We start from the raw sequence: 24,109 nt of genomic DNA, 5'->3' as shown, positions 1-24,109 counted from the left end.
CACCACCCCCTTCCCTGGCCTAGTATAATACACCCCAGTATCCAAAGGTGCCTCCTGAAAAAAAGAATTCCGGAGTTAGATAAATTTGAAAAACCACTATGCAGTACGCATGCCCCTATTTCTAAGTTACATGGGGCTCTGAACAGCCCTTTACAGCCCACTATAAAGAAACCTTCTTTCACCCAGATTTCTCAAACTTGTTTGACTGTGCAGAAGACCTCCAAGAAAAGCTTTCAGAAATACAACCTCAGTGCATTTATCCAGCTTTATACCTGAAATTCACCCACATCAGATAAAAAACAAATCAGAGGGCCAGGAGCACTATGTTATGGTGTGAAAGGGGAAGCAGAGATAAGGCCTCATTCCTCACCTGGAGGGTCTTGGGTTTGCCACCAGGTAACAATAAGTGTCACCTTTAAAAGAAGGTAATTTTTTTACCTGATTGTTTTTCTGATTAGAAAACTATATAACCTCACTATAGAAAATCTGGAAAATGAAGAAAAATTACAAGGAAGGAAAGAAAGTGACCCGTAATTCCAGTACCCAGGCATAAATACTTAACATTACTTGCCTTTTAATCTTTATATAAAATGTTATCTGTTATCTTTCTTTTTTATGAACATAAAATGAGGATCACTTTGTATATAGAGATTTATATCCTTTTTCTCTAATACTGTGTGCAATGTCCCAAGCGATTACATATTCTTAAATATGTCTTTCATAGCACTAAAACATGCTCACTGCTTTTTTTCCAAAAACATCATTTTTCATGGCAGCATAATACCCCTCATATGGATGCTCTGAATTCAACTAGTCATCTGCTACAGCCAGGCCTTTAGGGTGTTTCTGGCCTCTCATCATTATGAATAACACAAGGATAAACACAGATGGAGGATTATTCAGCTATTATTTTAGGCTTCCAGAACAAAGGCAAAAGTAGATGTGTGACCACCCCCTGCCACAAGAAGAGTCCGAGACACTTCCCCTCCACTGTGTACACACCTGACAGAGGAGAAGAGAAAGGGGCCCTTCTCCTACCACGCCCTGGAATCTACTAAGAAAACGCTTGAGAGCATTTTGCCAAGGACGGCAGGGAGCCCCAGTGCCCTGCGTCTTCTTTCTCTGTCCTGATGGGCAGTGCTTGACTGCTCTGCCACCCTACCAGCTGCATGTTTTCCCTGCAGGCTTGGAGCCACGCTGGGGCCCTAAACACTCCCAGGCACTGATGAGGGTGTTTAGAATGTGGCCCTGAACACCAAAAAAAAAAACTAGCCCCAACCCTGAGCCAAATTCCTTAAACCAGGCGTCCTCAAACTACGGCCCACGGGCCACATGCCGCCCGCCTAGGACATTTATCCGGCCCGTCAGGTGTTTTTGCCGCTGCTGCCTGTCCTGCTTAGCAGCCGACTCGTCCCGGGCCCACAGTGCGCACTCTCCAGTGGTCTGAGGGGCAGTGAACTGGCCCCCTGTTTAAAAAGTTTGAGGACCCCTGCCTTAAACCCTCATATAAACCCTACACCCTGGCCCCTTCACACCTAGGAAGAACATCCCTTTGTCTTGTTGTCTGCCCAAGATACGCTGCAGTCCCCTTGTAAGTTTGTTCCTCTCATAAATGAGTTGGGCCGATCACCCTGGAGTTCGATCACCCCAGCGCTTCTTTCTTTGGAATCCCAACGGACCCCATCTTGGGACAGTATGGGGAACTCCCTTGTGGGAACTTGCCAGCCACTGCTTTTGGGGTGACTCCAGCCACAGCTACATCTGGATGAAACAGTGACAAAGCAGCATGCCAGTACTTATAGCTGTTTTTGATCACACTCTAGCTTTTCCTTCATGCTCTTGAATTCCCCCAAGTATTTTTCATTCCCTGCGCATAGTTTGCCTCTTCTTCCAGGAGTCACTGAGACATGTGGAAAACTGGAACTTAGCATCATAAACGGAATTTAATGCATTCAACACTAACTGCAGGGCACCACACTCTGGTGCCTTAAATCGCCTAACAGAGAGGAAAAGGCTGCCTGGTTATCCACTACAGAATAGATAAATGTGGGTGACAGTATTTCAAAAATAGGCCATTATTATATGAGTTATTTTTAGAAGCCTCATGCACTAATTTTCAGCACTATGGACATTTTGGGGGGAATAATTCTTGGGGAACAGGTCTGTCCCACACATTAAAATATATTTCAGCATCCCTGCTCCCACTCTCTAAATACTAACAGCAACCCCAGTCCCTGTTACAACCCAAAACTTCTCCAATTCCCCATTTCCCAAGGCTACTGTTGCAGAAAGATATTATGTAAGACCTGACAGAGATTTTCTCTACCTGATGCAAAAACTATGTTGCAGAGAAGTTTTGCAAAATCTAATTGCAATTTTAAATGCACCAATTAGAGCTCTATTTAAAGAGATGCCCACCAGACAGTTTGTTGTTGCTGTTGTTTTCTTATGCTTCACAATGCATCTGCATCTAAAGACCTAATTTACTATAGGATATTAAGTTTGCGTCGCTGTCAATCATTTTCTTAAAGCCTGACTCATAGGTCTGAAGCAGCCCAACTTGAATTGAGAACCACTTCAATGTGTACAAGCTGTCTGCTATGTACTCATCTCACCCTCCTTGTAATACTTGCTAGAAGGGTTAAAAATCTAAAGCTATAATCTCAGATGCTTATGATTTTACAACTGAATTTTGCGAAGACACACTACATATGCATTCACAGCAGCAAAGGAATAAAATCTAGTCTCCTGGAAAGACAGTCACTCACCTCCGCTTATCATTAAAGAAGTTTGGCTTCTCGGCCTGAACGATGACCACATCAAACAGGTCCCTCCAGTCTTTCCCAACGATATAACTCATCCCCTTGTCCCTAGGACAAGAAGTCAGCCAGGTCAGTCTAACATTAAAGGGATTAACTATTTTTGCATCGTTTTCTTTCCAATTTCCAACTGCTAAAATAAATGGAATACAAGAAAGGAGCCCAAAGCTAGCAATGAAACACAAAACAACTTACACAAAGCTACTGGGGCTGTTGGTGATGAGAAACATCTTCTTGCCATGATCGGCCAGTTTGGCCAACACTGCACGGGTCTGCTCAGCGTAGCAGATGTACTTTTCTAAGAGCAAGAGAAAAATTCACACACAGATTCAGCATGACATCAGTCAATCTGCAAGCACGTACTAAATGGGGCCTATGGGCCCAGCGCTGTCCTAGGCACAGTGGGAGAATATAAGTCATAAGGGAGCTGGGTTCAGGGCAGTACAAGGGTACCCAGTCCATTAGTAACAAAGACCCTGCCTCCTCGGTCTACCTAGAAATAACTAAGTGAGGCCGGGCGCGGTGGCTCACGCCTGTAACCCTAGCACTCTAGGAGGCCGAGGCGGGCGGATTGCTCGAGGTCAGGAGTTCGAAACCAGCCTGAGTAAGAGCGAGACCCCGTCTCTACTATAAATAGAAAGGAATTAATTGGCCAACTAAAATATATAGAAAAAATTAGCCGGGCATGGTGGCGCATGCCTGTAGTCCCAGCTACTAGGAAGGCTGAGGCAGAAAGATTGCTTGAGCCCAGGAGTTGGAGGTTGCTGTGAGCTAGGCTGACGCCACGGCACTCACTCTAGCCTGGGCAACAAAGCAAGACTCTGTCTCAAAAAGAAAGAAAGAACTAAGTGGGCTGCCACTGCCAGCTCCTCCACTTTTGAGTCAGAACTATGTCAAGTTCGGGAACAAAGAGACAACATCTGAGGTGCCAGGACTGAAGGACCCTACACGGCACTCAGAAAAGAGGCACGCAGCCTCTACAGCACCTGGAATGCAAAGCAAAATGCCTGCGTGGCTGCACAAATCTTCCTGACAAATCTGCACAATCTTCATGACACTCTCGAGCACATACCAATATCTGCCTCGATTGCTCTGTACATAATTCCTTTGATGTGGACGTCTCGAATTGAATCCTGTTAAAAGATACATTTTGCATCAGTAAAAGTGTAACTGAGATAGCCCGAGTAACAGTACAAGTGAAATGGCAGTCGTGACAACTTCTGTCTTTAGAAATCTGACGATCTAGGCACTCAACGAAATCTAAATTCTGGTCTAGTTATTATAGGCGGCCCCTCGGGCAAAGTGTAAGTTTCCACGGTGATGGTGGCAGTTTCCAATGCACTTTTCAAAAGGGTCACTTGGAAGAAGTAACTTGTGTGAACAATTCTGAGTAGAGTCCCTAAGGATAAACAGTAATTTATATGCAGTATTGTGAACAAATGATGCCAGGTCATCTGGACAGAGGGAGTGATTGCTCTTCTCATCTTTGCCCCCATTTCCCTCCCTAGACCCCAAGAGTAGGTTCTGTAACCTGGAAGAGAGGCAGAGACAAACAGATAACAGGTTCCTCCTTCTCTCTTTGGTATCACCAATAGGCAAGGAACTGTCAATCAGACTGTAGCTCAGACAGAGATGTGGTCCAACTGGCAGGCCCAGGAATGGGGAGGGGAGGAGGAGGAGGAGAAGGAGGTGATTAACCCTTTGTAGGCTCAGAGGTGTGGCAGCTTGATGCTTGGTGGGTATCGAGCAGAGTACCACTTGCAGGTGGCAGGGCACAGGGTCTGTCCTGGGAGGAGAGGCATACGGAAACTGTCTAGAGCCAGTAGCAAGAGACTGGGCTGCAAGCAAAACTGTGCCTAGGCCTTAGACTGTTGGTGGAAGATTTCTGTCAAGAGTGGGTACTTCTATATTGTAATCTCAACCCCAATTACCTTTCAGCACAGGCCTGTTTCAATTTCTCACCAGCAGCAGAAGGCAGTGGTTAAATGCAAGCCGGACTGACTGGCTTAAAATCAAGATTCTGCTACTTACTAGCTGTGTGACCCCAGGCAAGTTACTTAACCTCTCTATGCCTCAGTTTCTTTCTCTATAAAATGGGATGATAATAATAGTACTACCTCAAGGCATTATTGTGACTATTTAGTGAGTTACCATGCGGGAACAGTGCCTGGGACCTAATAAACTCTATATAACTGTTGCTATTAGTGGTAGTAATACTTGTAGTAAAAACTGAACTTTCAAATAAACATCTTGCTTCATGAATGCAAAAAGTGTTGCTACAAGTGATTCTTAAAAGATTTTTAAAGAGGAAGTATCTGTGTAACAAAAAGAACAGAAGCCAAATATTTACATTTAGTTCAAATAATACCAGACTGATGTTGAGAAACTATAATTCATCCTTTATCTTCCTAAAACCCAGGATCTGGGGCAGTCAAAATTTAAAATTAGTCAATAAGCATATAATAAATATATTTTGGTGTATAAACATATCTTTCTAAAATATAAATATTTTAAATGTATATTATATATAAGTATATATTTATGTTATTATAAATATATATAAATAAATAACATAAAGATAACTTTTAGTATTGAATAGTTCATACAAAGAATGTATATAAACACATGTCAAATAAATATAAATTTAAATATATAAATACAAATAATGTGTAAAGTCCTTAATGTTTTTGATAGGTTTTTAGAAGCTGCAACTTTAAGTGAAATGACATATAACAAAACCAATTTTCTTCCCCTCATCCACGTCATAACAAAACAATATTGTCCCAGGACCTGCTGTGTGTGGTTTCACTTAAAGTCACAGTTACCGAGACCCTACAGGCATTAAGGACTTGCAGTGTGTGTGCATATCAATGTTTCCATCTGCCCCTGTCCCTCTCAGACAGCTTCTCACATGGCTTCTGCAGGGCCCCAGAGAGCCACATGGAACCTCTGTGGGCAAGAGAGAAAGGTGTCCCCTCTGGAAAACTTCAGCCTGGGGCATGAACATGACATCTCTTTTCGTGAGGAAGGGACACCCCACGCCGGCCCCTCTCCTCTCTTTGTCCAGGAGCAGAAAGGATTAAAATCCCAGCCTTCTGATCAGAAAGGATCAGAAACCTAGACAGCAGTGTGAGCACCACCTTGTTTTAACAAAAGAAACTTGACTGATTTCCAATTCTCCTGATGTAACATCTTTCTTACAATTTTCAAGGTTAAACCGCAAATAGCCCAGCTCAGAGACTATTTAAAGTACCTAACCTAGAAAGGAGGCTAAAGGCTCAGCTACTTCCCCTGAAAAGCTGAAAGGGACGCAGCCCCGCAATCTCACTGTGATACAACCTTGACGTCTTTGTACAGGTGAACGGGCTCATAGTCAATGTTGTTCTTCAGGAAGTATTCGTTCACGCAGGACAGGAGGGTCATCTCGGGCAGGGAGAAGATGTCCATGAACTGCTTCATGGTGTTTCCGTGAGAACTCTGCGGACAGGGAGGAGGTGCTTTAGGAACGGGGCCCACGCCAGCGGCGTAGCCACCTGCCACAAAGCACTGGGGACAGAGAAGACTTCTTAGAAGTCAGGGAGCCTCTGGTCATCAACATGTAGAGGCTTCTCCATTGAAAAAGCAAAGTTTTAAGAAAAAAGTAAAATGCTCCCCTTGTTCCTGATGTCTCGCCCTAAGCATGAAAACAATGCCCACAGAAACGCCCTGATTCCCAAGAGTCTGACCGCCCTGCCCTCCACGTGCACGTCCAGCTTCGAGTTCACGTTCTTTCAGGAAACACAGAGGAAAGCCGGAAAACAGATTACTGCCCATGTGACAGCACACAAAGCCACTGAACCCTCCTAAACTGGAGCACACCCTTGCAGTCTATATTTAAGCTTAAAAATCAGCCTTCCTCCAAATGCTTACGATTGATGCAATAGATGCTCCTCGACTTATGATGGGGTTGTATCCCGATAAACTCATCATAAGTCAAAAGTGCATTTATATGTCTAACCTACCAAACATCATCGCTTAGCCAAGCCTACCTTAGAAGTGCTCAGAACACTTACATTAGCCTACGGTTGAGCAAAACCATCTAACACAAAGCCTAGTTTACAAAGTGTTGACTATCTCATGTAACTTGCTGAATACTGTGACTGACATCAAAATTGCAATGGTTTCAGACCACCATAAAGTAAAAAAAATTGTTAAGCTGAACCATCATAAGTTAGGGACCATCTGTGCCAAGTTTACTGGCTGACCAGGCACCTTCCATTTCATTGGGACAAGGCAAACAAATGAGTGCCTCTCATAAGACAAGAAGCAAAAATTCTGAGAGCAAAGAGAACCACAAAAGTTAGAAAAGCAGGGATTTCCCTTCAGGCAGAAAAGGTCGCTCCTGCGTGGCCATTAGTCTCTGGATTCTGCAGCCTGGCTCAGGGGAAACGACACCTGCACACTGACCGCCCCTGGTCCTTGCTGGGCCCCATCCCAGCAAGCAGAGACACCCCTGGAAGGTGGTGGCAAACGGGGCTGGGTACGAGGGGGGTGGAAAGAGCCTCCACCAGGTAGGGAGGAAGGGCTTAAGAAAGGAGAATCATGACATACTAGCCTCTCTCAAACACAATCTCGAATCTCCCCGTCCCTTCCATGCACGCAGGAGGTGAGACCAGCAGTTCAAGCTCCTGTATCTCCGAGGCCGTGTTTCAAGAAGGAGAAAGACGAGCTGCTTTAAATAAATAAAGTGCTTCTCATTACCTTTCCGTAAAAGTCGCTCATCTGTTCCAGGGGCACGTGGGACCCCTCGTACATGTCAATGACTTCTTCGTCAGGGACAACACTGAGGCCTCTGGAAAAATCAGAAGTGGTGTTAAAGAGCTCAGCTGGAGAGACCAGTGATTGTAAGACCTCTGTCCACTGCTGGGATTTTACAACTGAGGTGCCAGGCACTGCTGTCACCATGAGGCAAATGTGCCACAACTAAATGCTACAAATAACAGGCAAGATGCTACTACTATTACCACTATTACTGTTCTATTGGTAACGAGAGCAAGAATAATAGTAGCTACTGCTACATGGCATCTGCTATATGCCAGATATGAATCACGCCTAGTTATTCACTTACTCTACAATGTTCCTAGAAGGGAGACTTGAATAGTCTTCCCATTTTCCAGCTAACTGAGGCACAGAAAGGTCATGTACCTTGTCAAGGTCACCAAAGTAGAAAGTAGTGGGTCAGGATTAGAACCCAGGCTTTCTGGCTCTAGGGCCCAGGCTCTTAAACTACTAAGGCACAAGGCTCCCTAATGACTTGCTTTGGGTCCACTTTTTAAGCGATTTTAATACATTAGGACAGAGAAAGGCTATTTTTTGCCTCCATCAACATCCTGCTGCCCCCCAATACTCTCCCAAGAGTATTGGTGCTGAGGGTGGAATGTCACACACGTGGCTCAGTGGACTAAACCCCGGGACATGAGGCAGGAAGCCCAGCGACACCACCTTCTTGGACAGGGAAGGCCCCAAATGCTTTGTGGCACTGAAGGCCGGTTTCCTCATCTGTAAACCGCCGAAGTGACATCCACCATCTGTCTGCCTCTGGAATTTGCAAATGAACCCAGCCCTTCCACATACAGCAAAAAAATAATAATAATAATTTTGGGGTCAGTGGCCAGGGTTTCGCCCCTGCCTCTACCATCAGCAGGTGTTTCACCTGCTCACTGGACTTGTCCACCCTAGAGGGTGACGAGGGACACATCTGCTCTGCCACCCCCTCTGTAGAGGACAGAGCGCTTGAGAAATAGGCACCAATGAAACGGGTTGCTTAGCATACAAGACCACAGGGCTCGTGTTAAAATATGTATACAATGTAGTTTATGTCTTGATATGTAATGTTAGTGAAAACATCACTTCAACCTCTTTCCTCCCATCTCCATCCCCTATATTACTTCTAAAAGTATCCGAGCACATTCAGTAATATTTTGCCTCTGATCTTAAGTTGCTACAACTACTGGCCTTTGAAAACAACAGCAGCACTGTACTCCCCTTATCTTTGCTCCAGACATCAGATAAGCCACCGGCACTAAACCAGATCACTCCAGGCAGTGACCTTGGGAGGAGCTCTCGCTGGGTAGCAACGGGCAGGCGTCCACACTGCCAAGGCTCTGACGCTCAGAGAGATGATATAGAAAGTGGGGAGATTCTGCCGGGTGAGAGTTATTTCCCAGCCTCACGCTCAGGCTGAGGCCTTGGGAAGCCGCTGTTGCCAGCGCACACAGGCTGCCATTTTAAGGGCCAGGCAACCAAATGTCAGCTCAGAAGCTGGTCAGAAGCAAGGTCAGCCGGCTCCAGGCAGCTGCGTTCCCCAGGAGGCAGCTGCGGCAAACACGGAGTCAAGCAGAACCGCAACGGGCTCGGGAGGATGGCAGACTGCGCTGCCACCTCTGAACGCTGCCTGAACCAGCGCTGAAATCAAACTGAAAGCCCCTTTCTCCAGCCCTGTGCGGGGTTATGAGAAACAGAGAGGTTAGGAGCACAGACGTGAACAAGCCTGCCCGGGGTTCAAATCCCAGCTCCCATAATTACGAGGGGTATCACCTTGACAAGTAGTTCACCCTCTTTGGGTCTCAAGGTTTTCATCCTTAAAGCAGGGAATAACAAGGGTGCCTACTTCCTGATGTCACTGAGAGGATTCAGGGAGCTACGACACACAGCACGGCTGGTGTACAGTAAGCGCCACAACTCCGCTGGTGGGACTGTGACGGAAACACTGCCAGCCTTTCTGGGGTAGAACCCGACACCTGCAGTTCCCAGGAACCAGCGAGGTGGAGGCTGACACCTTCTTCCCGCCCGTCTCTCATTCATGACGCTTTCTGGGGGGGAAGAGAAGTGACATTTCTGCGTGCCCATAAAACTCCGGGCACTTTTCCAAGCATGCTCCATCTTCCCAACAGGCTGCCCTCGGGCTGGCACTGCCGCCGTGGCTGCTTTACAGGGGCAGGGGGCAAAGCTTTCGGGGCAGCCAGAACTTGCTCAAGACCACACACGTGTGAGGGGTCTGGGTTCACACCCTGGTTCACACCCAGGGAGCGGTTGTGATACACGCTCGCTCTGGGGCCCAGCTCACCACACCCACGCCCAGCACTGATGCCACAGTGAACTCCCACAACCAAACTCTGACCCCCCTTCCCCGAAAATGCCTCGGCAGCCTCCTCCGGCCATACTCCTCACCCAAGGGACACCTTCATAAATAAGCAGAAGAAACAAGATGATAAGGGGTCCTAAGGATGGTGTGGACCACAGGAGGGGAGGGACAGAGCCCTTCAGGCTGACAGGGAGAAGGGAGGACTCACCACCAGGTGGCTGTGAAGGGTGGGCGGCATTTCAAGAAGCAGAGAGCAGGGAAAACTGCGTCATGGTGGAGTGATGCCCACGGGAGCAAGTGCCAAGTGTGAGAAAGGAGAACTCAGAGGGAAAGAATCCATGTGTTGTTTTCGCCTGCCCGGTGTCTGTTCCCTCTTCATCATTCTGGTTCAGGACCAGGCACATGACCCATTCCGAGGAGATTCAGTCCTGGGACTCTGGCTGAATCATAGAGAAGCAAAGCTCCTATGTCCTCTCAACCTGGTGCTTGGGGAGATGTGAGCTTGATATTGCCACGGGTCCCCACACAGAGAGGCTTGCTGAGAATGAGCCACACGGACAGGAAAACAGCCAGGAGAAGGAAAGAGTGCTGACAATCGTCATCTGGCCCCTGGAGCCAGCCACTCCGGCAACGAGCGCTATCCCTGGGCTGTACAAACATAAGCCAATATTGTGTTTTTGACTGACCCCGTGTGAGCTGGTCTTCAGTCACTTGCAAGCAAGAGTCTTAACCGTTCCAATATGAAAAGGAGCTGTGTATGGAAGAAGAGGAAGCTGTGGGTTTATAGTAGGTTGACAAAAATCTCAAACTTCAGGCTGAGCTTAAAGCTTGGACTTCATTCAGCAGACAGTAACAAGCCATCCAGGGTTTCAAGAGCAGGAAGTTGGGAGTAATGATTTAGGGAAATTAGCCTAGCAACAATGTCCAATGTCCAGCATGGGCTGCACTGCAGAAAACTCCAAGAGCCCAGGGGAGAAGAGATAAGTGTCTAAACCAGAGGCTGATGGTAGAAAGAAATGCAGGGACAGACAAAAAGATCTGGTGAGGATTTCCATAAACACGGACAACCTTGTCTTCCTTATCCCTCCACCTACCGCCACTGCTAGAATAATTTGGGGCAAACATTGGGAGCTATTAGAAAGGAGTGAACAAGGGAATTGTGAAAGTTGTCAGAACCAAAGTAGAGTCACTAATATTAAGAAAACCCTGACAAACAGAGCCAAGAAAGGCCAGAAAGAACAGGTTCTCACACTTGTGTGCCTTATAAAAACTATCACAAAAGATTGCAAAAACCACAACCTTGCACAAAAGCCATCACAATCTTACACAAAAGCTATTTCTGCAAGGACATCCGTCCAGCAACTGCCTGTTCAACCTCGGACTGGCATCACCCCGTCACTGATCTTTGTAGTGAAGGATAATTATTGCAAAAAAAAGTATGTAATCCTCCTCATTTTTTCCTGTAAAAACCTTTGTCTTCCTTTACCTCCCTGAATACACACATAGTTTACCATGGCATATGTATTCCCATCTCAATGCTCTATTCCCAAATAAATATCTTTTCTTTTAGAGAACCTTTGTGTGCTATTTATATTGACTGAATGAATGCATAAATGAATGAATGAGTGTCCACTTAAGTGGTTTAGAGAAGAGGAAATTAAAATTTGGAAAATGTTAAGTATAAGAACAACTTTAAATTCAAAAGCAAGTCTCTTGGCAGTGGTATAATCTTTCTGGAAGTCACTTAAGCCATTTCAAAACCCTTAAAATGAATAAACATGTTCACCCAGCAATTTTACTTCTAGAGATTTTTCCTAAGAAAATGAGACATGTGTACAAAAACATTCGATTATATTTAATATACCTAAGTTACTTACAAAATAAATGGAAAGATTATTTTTAATAGTATAGACTAAAACATTCACTACCCCCCCCCCAAAAAAAGATAAGCTGTGGGACTCCAATTAGCCCTCACCACAGCATGGTGGCCAAGAGCACAGACTGCCCTGGGTCTGATCTCTAGCCCAGGGCAATTATTTGCTGTGTGACTTTGGGCAAGTTACTTAACATCTCTGGGACTCATAATAGTACCCTACTTCATAAGGTTATTTTGAGGATCAAATGAGTGAATAAAACCCTTATAACAATGCATGTCCCATAGCAAAACTCAATATTTGTTAGTCACTATTTATTATTACTAATATTATTATCATGTCCACTGCCTCCTCCTAAAACACCATTAAAATGAGAAAGGAAATGAAATCAAAGACAGCAACAGATAAGACAGCTCAACAAGACACAGGAAGACAAATAATGGATGCAAAGAAGGAAGGAGGAAGCTGACTTAACAACACTGAGAACAGAGGCCTGCAAGTGGACAGCAACAAGAACTGATTAACTGCCACAGATCTCCAGAAAGGCTCAGCACCACAAGGCACCAGGAAACTACTTGAGGATATGCTCCAGCAAAATGAGGAAGTAAAGCCAGAAAGAGGAAGAGATGGAAACTAGGAAACAGAGAAAGTGACAAAGGGAAATCCCAGGACAAGCAACCAAACCAGATCAGAACAGAAGGGGGACAGTCAATTAAAAAAAAAAGTAACATAGATTATTGAAAACATTTGAATATTATTGGAAAATAAATACATGCTTGACATTTGTGATGGAACATGTGGAAACAATCAGAGATACCCACACAGAAAACTAAGCAAACAAAAAATGAAATACTATTAAATCTAAGAAAAACCATACGCTATACAAGAAGAAAATAATCACCTAGCTTAAGAGTGAACAAGACAAAAATGAAAAAATATCTAGGAAAAAAACCTACGAATACCAAAGAAGTAAAAAAGCTCTAAAATGAAAACTATAAAATGCTGATGAAAGAAACTGAAGAGGATACACACATGCAAAAAAGGAAAAATAACCTATGTTCATGGAGTGGAAGAATATTGTTAAAATGTCCACAACACCTAAAGCAATTTACAGATTCAATGCGATTCCTATCAAAATGCCAATGACATTCTTCACAGAAATAGAAGAAAACAATCCTAAAGTATACTGAACCACAAAAGACCCCAAAGAGCCAAAGCAATCCTGAGCAAAAAGAACAAAGCTGGAGGCATTGCATTACCTGACTTCAAAATATACTACAAAGCTATAATATCCAAAACAGCCTGGTATTGGTATAAAAACAGACACAGGCTGGGCACGGTGGCTCACGCCTGTAATCCTAGCACTCTGGGAGGCCGAGGCGGGAGGATCGTTTGCACTCAGGAGTTCGAGACCAGTCTGAGCAAGAGTGAGACCCTGTCTCTACTAAAAATAGAAAGAAATTAGTTGGCCAGCTAAAAATATAGAGAAAAAAATTAGCCGGGCATGGAGGCACATGCCTGTAGTCCCAGCTACTCGGGAGGCTGAGGCAGGAGGATCGCTTGTGCCCAGGAGTTTGAAGTTGCTGTGAGCTAGGCTGACACCACGGCACTCTAGCCGGGGCAACAAGAGTGAGACTCTGTCTCCAATAAAATAAAATAAAATAAAAAAATAAAATAGGCCGGGCGCGGTGGCTCACGCCTGTAATCCTAGCACTCTGGGAGGCCGAGGCGGGTGGATTGCTCGAGGTCAGGAGTTCAAAACCAGCCTGAACAAGAGCAAGACCCCGTCTCTACTATAAATAGAAAGAAAATTAATTGGCCAACTAATACATACAGAAAAAATTAGCCGGGCATGGTGGCGCATGCCTGTAGTCCCAGCTACTCGGGAGGCTGAGGCAGTAGGATCGCTTGAGCCCAGGAGTGTGAGGTTGCTGTGAGCTAGGCTGCCGCCATGGCACTCACTCTAGCCTGGGCAACAAAGTGAGACTCTGTCTCAAAAAAAAAATAAAAAAAAATAAAATAAAATAAAATAAAATAAAAAAATAAAAATAAAATAAAATAAAATCAGACACAAGACCAACAAAACAGAGAACCCAGAAATAAACTGCATTTACAGCCACTTACAGACAACTGATTTTCAACAAAGGCACCAAGAATATACATTGGGGAAAGGACGAACTCTTCAATAAATGCTACTAGGAAAAATGGTAACTATATGCAGAAGAATGAAACTAGATCCCTGTCTCTCGCTACATACAAAATCAAATCAAAATGGATTAAAGATTTAAATGTAAGGCCTGAAAGTATGAAACTACTAGAAGAAAACATTGGGGAAATGCTTCAGGACATTGGTCTGGGCAAAGATTTTTTGGCTAAGATTTTAAAACCACAGTCAAAAAAAGCAAAAATAGACAAGCTAAAAAGCTCCTGCACAGCAAAGGAAACAGCAGAGTGAAAAGACAACCCACAGAATGGTAGAAAATATTGGCAAACTATCCATCCAGGAAAGAATTAATAACCAGGGTATATAAGGAACTCAACAGAAAAAACAAACAAACAAATAATAATCCCATTAAAAAGTGGGCAAAGGACTTGAATAGACATTCCTCCAAAGAAGACATACAAATGGTCAACATGTATATAAAAAAATGCTCAACATCACCAATCACCAGGTAAATGCAAATCCAAACCACAATGAGATATCTCACTCCAGTCACAATGGATATTATCAAAAAGACAAAATAATAATAATAACAAATGCTGGTCAAGGATGCGGAGAAAAAAGGGAACTGTTATGCATTGTTGGTGGGAATGTAAATGAGTACAGCCACTATGGAAAACAGTATGCAGGTTCCCCATAAAACTAAAGACAGAACTACCATATGCTCCCACTGCTGGGTATATATCCAAAAGAAAGGAACTCAGTATATCAAAGAGAGAGCTGCACTCCGATGTTTATTGCAGCACTATTCACAATAGCCAAGGTATGGAATCAACCTAAGTGTTCATAAATGGCTGAATGGATAAGGGAAATGTGCATATATACACAACAGAATATTATTCAGTCATTAAAAAGAATGAAATCCTGTCACTCGCAACAACGTGGATGAACCCAAAGGACATCATGTTAAGTAAAATAAGGTAGGCACAGAAAGACAAATATCACATGTTCTCACTTATATGTGAGAGCTAAAAAAACAAAAATGGATCTCACGGAGGTAGCGAGCAGAATGGTGGCTGCAAGAGGCTGGGAAGGGTGGGAGGGCAGGGGGATGAGGAGAGGTTGGTTAATGGGCACAAACATAAAGTTAAACAGAAGGAGTAATTTCCAGTGTTTGATGGCACAGTAGGCGGCTACAGTTAACAGTAATATATCGTATATTTCAAAATAGAGAAGAAATGATTTGGAATGCTTCCAACACGAAGAAATGATAAATGTTGGAGGTGATGAATAGCCCAGTTACCCAGACTTGATCATGACACATTATATGCTTCTATCAAAATAGCAGATGTACTCCACAAATATGTACAATTATGTATCAATAAAATAAATGTTTTAAAAGAGTGCACAAGACTTCCAGAGTCGTAACATAGCCAGTGGCTGACACAACCACCGAATCCTGAGATCCTAACGAGAAGAGAAGAATGAGCGTGAAGATGCCGGGCAGGGACGGCGAAGCGTGCCAGAAAGCTACGCCCCGTCTAGCACAGCAGGGACGGTGGCCGGAACTAATAACTTAGGAAATAGAAGAATGAGCACAGATTATTTAGAAGTAGGAAGGGAAAACACCAGAAAAAAAATCTAAAGAGCCTAAAGGGTCTGGGTGGGAGTGGAGGACAGAGCCTGCTGTCCTCTTGACGCCTTTAACACTATGTGATTGTAACTGTATGCATGCTTTTACTTTGACAAAAAATATAAGTAACTAAGCATTAATTTTAACAGTTTGTGAGAGAAGACTCTAAGCTAAGATATGCACATTTTTTTTTTTGAGACAGAGTCTCGCTTTGTTGCCCAGGCTAGAGTGAGTGCCGTGGCGTCAGCCTAGCTCACAGCAACCTCAAACTCCTGGGCTCGAGTGATCCTTCTGCCTCAGCCTCCCGAGTAGCTGGGACTACAGGCATGCGCCACCATACCCAGCTAATTTTCTCTCACTATATTAGTTGGTCAATTAATTTCTTTTTTTATTTATAGTAGAGACGGGGTCTCGCTCTTGCTCAGGCTGGTTTCGAACTCCTGACCTCGAGCGATCCGCCCGCCTCGGCCTCCCAGAGTGCTAGGATTACAGGCGTGAGCCACTGCGCCTGGCCAGATATGCACATTTTTTAAAAGGTTCATAAGCTAGGAACCTAAACACAAACCATACTCCTAAATCCCCTCCCAAATTAGAGAATTAAAAAAGGCAAAACCCTCCATTTTAAAAGTTACAAAGATTTCTGGCTACACAAAGTACTTCCACTAATTCTAATAAACAGGGGGTAAAAAGTCTCAATATCCAAACCATCTGACTCCCATGGTGGGACTGAGAACCCTGCTGCCTCACCCCCATGTCCCTTCCCTCCAAGCCCCACCAGGACCCTCCCTCAGCTCCTCAGCCATCACCTCCAGTAAGCCAGTCCTCCCCCAGAGTCCTCCAGAGCCCCCCAGAGTGCTCCCTAACAGTCTGAGGACATTTCCATCATCACCTTTGTCACTGTGGACAACAGCCATTTACTCGTGAAGCTTCCCACCCACACTCCAAGCTCCTTGAGGGAAGACATCCTTGTAAACTAAACCCTCCACACCCAGCATGACAGCAGGCCTGAAACAATGCTCTTGGAAGAGTGAGTGGATGAATGAATGAATCCTAGTACACACACTCCAGCCCTCCTCGTCACTGACAGTCAGTGGGTTCTGAAACCCAAAGCCACTTGGTTATTCTGGGTGAAGTAAGTTTATCCCCTTTTACTCTTACCTGTAGACAGTCCCCAGCTGGATGTAATGAAAAGCATCAATCTTCATCAATACTGCCTTTAAAAACACAAACATATGCACATATAAATAACACACAACTTGCATATTAAATGCACAATCCAGGAGTCTTTGTGTATCCTATCAACATTAGGCTGCCCTAAAGAGAAAGCACCACTATATGTTCCTGAAAGGCTTGCTTGTTAATTAAAGTGCTACGCAGCAATTTAAGGAAATTGCCTATCTACAAAAGCAAAAAAAAAAAAAAGAGATATGGCAACTGGCTCCTTCTCAAAACACAAAAAACGACCACTAGAAATAAATAGTACATCCCAAATAGCTACATGCATTCATGTTTTTCTAACACGTAGTCTCTTCAAAAAGATTTTACTCAAAGATATTTGAATAATTTGGTTCTGCAGCCCTAAATAACATAATTTAAAACCAATTTACCTGTTCAGCAAAGAAAAGCATCAAGAGCACATTTTATTTTCAAACACCATTGCACTGTAGAAAAAACCATGAGAAGGAAACTTACCCGATGAACATCATAATGCAGTCCACGGATTGCAAAGCTGGGGTCATACTCATACTTCCTGATTTCCACAGGATACTGGGAAAGAAGAAAGGAATCGGTTTCAGCCAACAACATGCTAAGTTCAGGACCCTGTCCTTATCTGGCCCTTGTACTCAGGCCGAGGCAGCTGACGCACTCCGGTGGGAAGGTGGGCTCAGAAGGACAGACCACAGTTCGTCCCTCTGCTTCGAGCCCAAGCACCTCCTGGCAACCACGTAGGCCACAGAGCCTCCAACCTGCCCACGCACAGCTGATCCGCCCAAGCACAGGCTGGGCCTCATCCCCATCCCCCTCAACTGCTCGCATCTTAACTCTCCTCTCCCAGCCCCAACCCCTTCCCCGGGTCCCTAGACCCCCAGACCCCTGGGACCCCAGCAACACATCTGCTCTTCCCTCGAGCCATCATTCCCTTCCTCTTGTTTTTAAGGCTGCTAAGGAGGAGGAACTGGAAGGTCCCTTCTATTACTAGAAGCACAACTTTCCCCAAACACATTGTAAACCATTCATTCAGGCTCTCCCAATCGTGGTGTAAAGACTGCTGATGTAAAAACCCGGACGACTGCTGAGACACCCAGGAAACCTCCTTGCTCGGCTGCACTGCTAACGTTTCATGGCCAGGGTCCCATTTGTGCGAGAGCATTTCCCGGGAAATGGTACCAGGTTGACCCGCATGCAGCAAGTTCTCAAGTCAAACTGCACAAAGCACTGACTTCAATGTCACTATTGGGCTCCTTTATCTACCACCTGCCATGCGTGCCAAGAAATCACCAAACTGATATTACCATTTATGGGCATTTCTAAGAATTCTGAACACTGTGCACGGTCCTGCATTTTTACTGACTTACTTGACACAGCTGCCACGGGACCCAGTGCCTGGAACCACAGTTCTACTTATTGAAGAGGGGCCAAGGGACTTCAGCAGCTCTGAATCTCCTTTTATTTTTTTTATTTTTTTTTATTTTTATTTCGGCATATTATGGGGGTACAGATTTTAAGGTTTCAATAAATGCCCATTCCCCCCTCCCCGCAAAAGTCTGAGTCTCCATCATGACATCCCCCAGATGGTGCACATCTCACTCATTATATATGTATATACCCGCCCCCCTCCCCCCTCCCACCTGCCCAATACCCTATTACTGTAGTACCTATGTGTCCACTTAGGTGCTACTCAGTTAATACCAGTTTGCTGGAGAATATATCTGGTGCTTGTTTTTCCATTCTTGGGATACTTCACTTAGTAGTATGGGTTCCAGCTCTAACCAGGAAAATATAAGATGTGCTATATCACTATTGTTTCTTCCTTTTATTTTTTATTTATTTATTTATTTATTTTTCTGAGACAGAGTCTCACTTGTTGCCCAGGTTATAGTGAGTGCCGTGGCGTCAGCCTAGCTCACAGCAACCTCAAACTCCTGGGCTCAAGTAATCCTTCTGCCTCAGCCTCCCGAGTAGCTGGGACTACAGGCATGTGCCACCATGCCCGGCTAATTTTATATATATATATTAGTTGGCCAATTAATTTCTTTCTATTTATAGTAGAGACGGGGTCTTGCTCTTGCTCAGGCTGGTTTTGAACTCCTGACCTCGAGCAATCCACCCGCCTCAGCCTCCCAGAGTGCTAGGATTACAGGCGTGAGCCACCGCGCCCGGCTTGAATCTCCTTTTAAACTCAAGAGTGATGAATGAGGAAGAAGACAGATAGGAAAGACATTTAAAATGTCACTGAGACAAGTGTCTTGACTGAGCATTTGCTATGTGCCATACACTAGACACTTTCTAAGGCTTTATCTTCCTCATTCCTTTCCATACCAACATGAAAGCGATGGGGCATCTCATGCCGGTTTTCCTGTTGAATAATCTGAAGGTCAGAGTCAAAGAATTTGCCCGGGGTCACACAACTAGAGAGCGGTCAGGTCAGTATTTGAACCCAGGTCCGTGTCACGCCCAAGTGCCCCCCCCAACCACCACATGAGGCATTCTGAACCAACTCTGAGCCACCATGCTGGACACTCGTCACCCCACCCCCAGGACAGCAGCACCTGCCACCTTGGAGGGGCTCAGTAAGTTTGCTGAAAGGATTCATGGTTAGGAGGGGAGCACTGACTATCTTAGCAGAGAGCCGGGGCATGGATAAGAGTATGTACACTGCAGAGACGTCTGGCATTTCTTTCTTTGAACAAGGTTTATCTGGGCTCCCCAGAAGGGCACGGCCCTGCACACACTCAGGGTCCCCACCTCTCACTCTCATGTTTTTCTTGGAGAGCCACCCCGAGAGATAAGCAACGTTTATCCAATGGTCCAAAGATTATAGTAAATGATCTTGAAAACTGGCAGAAGCAGCTGAAAGAGCCTCAACACGACAATTTCATAACGAAGAACATGGCTCCAGGGCTGAGAGACCAGGCGTCCTACCACGTGCTAGCTGAGTGACCCTGGGCTAGGTCCTCTGTCTCTCGGAGCCTTAGTTTCCTCATCTGCAAAGTAAAGATAACAAGAGTCCTACCCTTTTCAAAGTGCAGATGATTAAGTCCAAAAATGCACATGGGAAGTGAGGGTAGTGCCTGACACACAGCAAGTGCTCAGTAAAACTGAGCTGCTTCCCTGGATTGAGAACCAGCAGGCCTGGGGTTTAGGAGCCACTCTACTGGCCTCTGTTACTCTCCTACAGGACTCTAGGCAAGTCGCCTCCAAGGCCTCTTCCTTCGTCTGCGAAGTGAAATGGGGGACGAGGGTGATTTCTGTGCACCTGCCCCAAACTGTAATTTCCCCACACAACCAGCAAGTCAGACACCTTCACGTTGGGCCACTTGCCAGCACGCTCACATACGCACACCCGCGGCACCTCTGGGAGCAACTGTCACCGGTAACATCCAGCCCAGGAAGCCAGAGCTGCACCAGCCAGGCGGTTACGTTCCTCCCCCACAGCTTAGGGCTAGATTTTCAAGACTCTTTTTTTTTAGATTGTCAGGACTCATATTGGTATAGAAACTTTTTCGCCACTCAGAAAAACAAGACACATCCATGTGAGGCATCATGGAAATAATTGGTATCCCTAAAACCAATAAGAAATATAAAAGATAAAAGACCTTTATTGGGGATTTTTATTAAAATTCTAACTTAGGCTCAGTCAGGTTTCCTTCAGTGCCTGGATTTGCTTCAATCCCTGGAACAATCTGGGCAGGCTGCTGTGTGCTGATAAAGAAAGAGCAAAGGGGTCCCCCTGAAAATGCTACAGAAATGTCCCTATGGCTTCAAGCAAAGTTACTACCAAAATGCAGCAGAGAACCCAGGAATCCTCGTGTGAGTATAATTCCTGCCACGTGCCTCATTCCTGGGCAATTACAAAATCTCTGGATACAGCTGGTAACCTCTACCTTACAACACCGCCCGTGCCTTCCTGAGGCCCTATAAATACATCCATTTTCCAGAAGCCTGGAAATTAGCCTGAATTATGCGTTTACTTAGAGGCAGGGCAGAAGAACATGAAAACAAAGCTCTCCGAAAGCCACACAAACCCGAAGCTAGGGAAGAATGACCTCCTCAGAGTGCCCTGTACAAAGCACAACTGTCTCACTTCCCTGCAGAATTCACCGATGCGAATGTCAAGTGCTTATTGGACCTGCACTTTGCCCAGGGCTGGGAATACGGCAGTGGACAAAACTGAGGAAGTCTCCGTCCCTGAGAAGCTTCCACTCTAGCGCAGGAAGGCAGACCACAAACACATACACACATGCAGAGTATGATGCCTCAGAGCGCGTTTTCTATGAAGACAATGCAGTATGAGGGCTCGCAAATCTAAAAAAAAGAGAAAACAAGGAGCAAGCCTCAGGCTGTCTGGGGCAAGCAAATGTAATGTGGTGTCCTGGATGGGAACCTGGAGCAGAAAAGGGACATTAGGTAAAAACTAAAAGTATATGAATAAAGTATGGACTTGAGCTAATAACAATGTACCAATTTTTTCTTTCTTTTTTTGAGACAGGGTCTCATTCTGTTACCCAGGCTGAAATATAGTGACACATTCATAGCTCAATGTAACCTGAACTCTTGGGCTAAAGTGAGCACCCACTATGCCTGGCTAAGTTTTTTATTTTTTGTAGAGATGGGGTCTCGCTATGTTGCCCAGGCTGGTCACCCAACTCCCTGGCCTCAAGCCACCCTCCCAGCTCAGCCTCCCAAAGCTCTGGGATTACAGGTGTGAGCCACTACACCTGGCCAATATTGGTTGTTTAGTTGTGACAAATGTACTGCAGTAATGTAAAATGTTAACATTAGGAGAATTTATATAGGAACTCTTTGCAACTTTTCTATAAGCCTAAAACTATCCTTAAACTAAAAATTTTAAAGAGAGGATGCACAGCATTTGCAGAGCGATCAGATGTGGGATGCAGAGTGAAGGGCTCACAGCTGATGGCACCCTTGGGATCTGAACAACCAGGTGGTCGTCAGTGCCAACTAATGAGAAGAGAATGCGAATAAAGGTGTGAATCTGGGAGCCGAAATCCAGAGCTCTTCTACCAGTCCCTTCCTGTTCCTTGGTGGACACAGGAAATGAAGATATAGATCCGGTTATTACCCAATTTTTTTAATTTCCATTTTTGTAAAAAAAATTATTCTTGTAAAAAAGGGTAATTATGAAGGAGCTGGAACTTTTACATTTGCTTTTTGGAAAGATGCTAAATAGCAGATTTACTGTTCTATTACTGTGTGTCTCAAAAGCAGATGTCTTTCTGTCTCTACAAGTACATAAAGTACATTCAGTCTCAGCCAGAAAAAATGGCACTGAACTCAGTGCATCTTGGAATAATTATTTTGTTAAATCAGAGCAAGAGAAAAAAATCTGCATAAGCATAATTGACACTAATAATATGCCTGATATAATTAGTATTATAATATTTCTTTTATCAAAGCAACAAATAGACATAATGAGAATGAAATTTCAGTAATCTTAAATCTAGAGGCTTTTCTAATCATAATGATTGCACCTTTTATTTTATCTCTCTTCCCCCTAAATTTCATAAATTTTTTATGTTCATAAATGTTTTATTTTCATGAATATTTTATTTTCATCTGAACAAAAAACCCATAGGATGGAGAGGTGTTACCAACCCTACAAGAGGCCGCATGGAATACAGGAGAGTACACAAGTCTCTTGGAAACAGGCAGATCTGAGTTGAAATCCTGGTTCTGGCTCCCACTGGCCTGTGGCCTTGATCTAGTAGCGTAACTCTATGAGCCTCAGTTTCCTCAACCGTAAAACAGGGATGACATATACGTGTGGAGTTGTCGTGTAGATTAAAAATAACAATGTTAGTATACAGCCAATATTTATTGAGTGTTTTCTATGTGCCAGGCACTTTACATATTAATATATTAAATCATTTAGTTATCACAATAACACTATGAAAAAAGCACTGTTACTATGTCCGTTTTACAAAGGAGAAAACTGAGGCCCAGAGAAACTGGGTGAGTTGATCAAGATTACACAGGAAATAAGTGGTGGAGGCCAGGATTTGAGTCCCAGCAGTCAGGCTTAGAACCTGTGCTTTCAGCACCTAGGAGGCAATGGATGCGCAGTGCAGTCAGGATCCTGACCTGCTTTCCATAGGTGGCATCAAAGTCACAGAAAACACCGCAGCTGACCTGGGCCTAGAAGGCCAGCACCAATGCAACACCCCTTCAGCTCCATGTCCCAGCATGTCCCACGGGGGCGGTGAAGAGACAGCCTGGGGTAGCAGACGGGAAGCAAGGGCAGAAGCACCTCGTTCTTTGTCTGCCTGCATCTCTCAATCCCAGGAAAGGACCACAGTTTAGACTGGGGGAAGGGGGTGTCTCCTGAGCAAATGAAGACCTGCTGCTGGATGGCAGGTGGCTGGGGGTTTTAGCTCTGGTAAAGGGGCCATAACTAAAGAAAGCTGGCTGTTGGCTTAGTGGCAGAAGGGAAGGTTCTTCTGGCAAATACCATTTCTGCATTTTAAATAAGGACAAAAGAAGTTGCTTAGATCCACTGATAACCAAAAGCTGAGGGGGATCAGAAAATACATACTGGATCAAATGGTCAGGATCCAAAACTAATGGAAACTTTGGCTGTATTAACAGAAGTATGATATCCTGAACCAGGGAGGTGATGGTCTCCCTATATTCCATGCTGACTCAGACCCCACCTGTGGTAGCACCGTCAGTTCAAGGCCTCCCATTTGGGAGGGACACACCAGGGCACACACCAAGGAGGGCGACCAGGATGACAAAAAGAAAAGAGACGAACGAAAATGGTTAAAACAGCTAATAATGATCAGCCTGGGAAAAAAGAAGACGACTTGGAGGGCATGATGGGCTGGTCTCCACACCAGCCCGTGATGTGTCTGGCACGCAGACAGTCAGGAAGAAAACATTAGTTTGCGTGATGTGCATTTCTAGGTTACCCAGACCCACCCACCCCTGCCCACCTTTGCCAGCAAACTCCTTCATGAGGAGGCTGAAATATCACTTCTTACTTGTTTCTCCAGTTCCCTCAGGCAGAGTCGTTCCAACCACGCTCTGTGCATCCTTAGCTCTCCGTTTGGGTGTCTATAGAGGCCTCCCCCAGGAGGCTTCATGATTTAGCCCCCACGTGACCGACCCCCCACACACAAGGTTGCTGGCTCTCCGCAGGCAATGCCTGTCTCCCACTCACCTTCCTTCCTCCTCCCTGCTTCTACCGCAGGGCTGGGCGCAGATGAGGCACTTACTAAAGGCTTAAGGAATGGATGAAGGAAGAAAAAAGACCAGTGG

General features: G+C 44.9%; 1 protein-coding gene across 1 annotated transcript in view; it reads right to left on the bottom strand.

The window, feature by feature from the left end:
- The window catches only part of NT5DC3 (5'-nucleotidase domain containing 3), a 61,142-nt gene that overhangs the window by 14,565 nt on the left and 22,468 nt on the right, over nt 1–24,109 (bottom strand). The window contains exons 3-9 of the mRNA XM_012772692.2: nt 17,303–17,377; nt 16,769–16,824; nt 7,560–7,650; nt 6,159–6,296; nt 3,892–3,952; nt 3,015–3,117; nt 2,769–2,870 (exon numbers count right to left, since the gene is read on the bottom strand). Of these exons, the coding sequence (XP_012628146.1) occupies nt 2,769–2,870; nt 3,015–3,117; nt 3,892–3,952; nt 6,159–6,296; nt 7,560–7,650; nt 16,769–16,824; nt 17,303–17,377 (626 nt within the window). The remainder of the gene's footprint in view (nt 1–2,768; nt 2,871–3,014; nt 3,118–3,891; nt 3,953–6,158; nt 6,297–7,559; nt 7,651–16,768; nt 16,825–17,302; nt 17,378–24,109) is intronic.

This window comes from Microcebus murinus, chromosome 10 (assembly GCF_040939455.1).
Source record: "Microcebus murinus isolate Inina chromosome 10, M.murinus_Inina_mat1.0, whole genome shotgun sequence".
Lineage (NCBI taxonomy): Eukaryota > Metazoa > Chordata > Mammalia > Primates > Cheirogaleidae > Microcebus > Microcebus murinus.
This window is presented reverse-complemented; position numbering and strand designations above follow the sequence as displayed.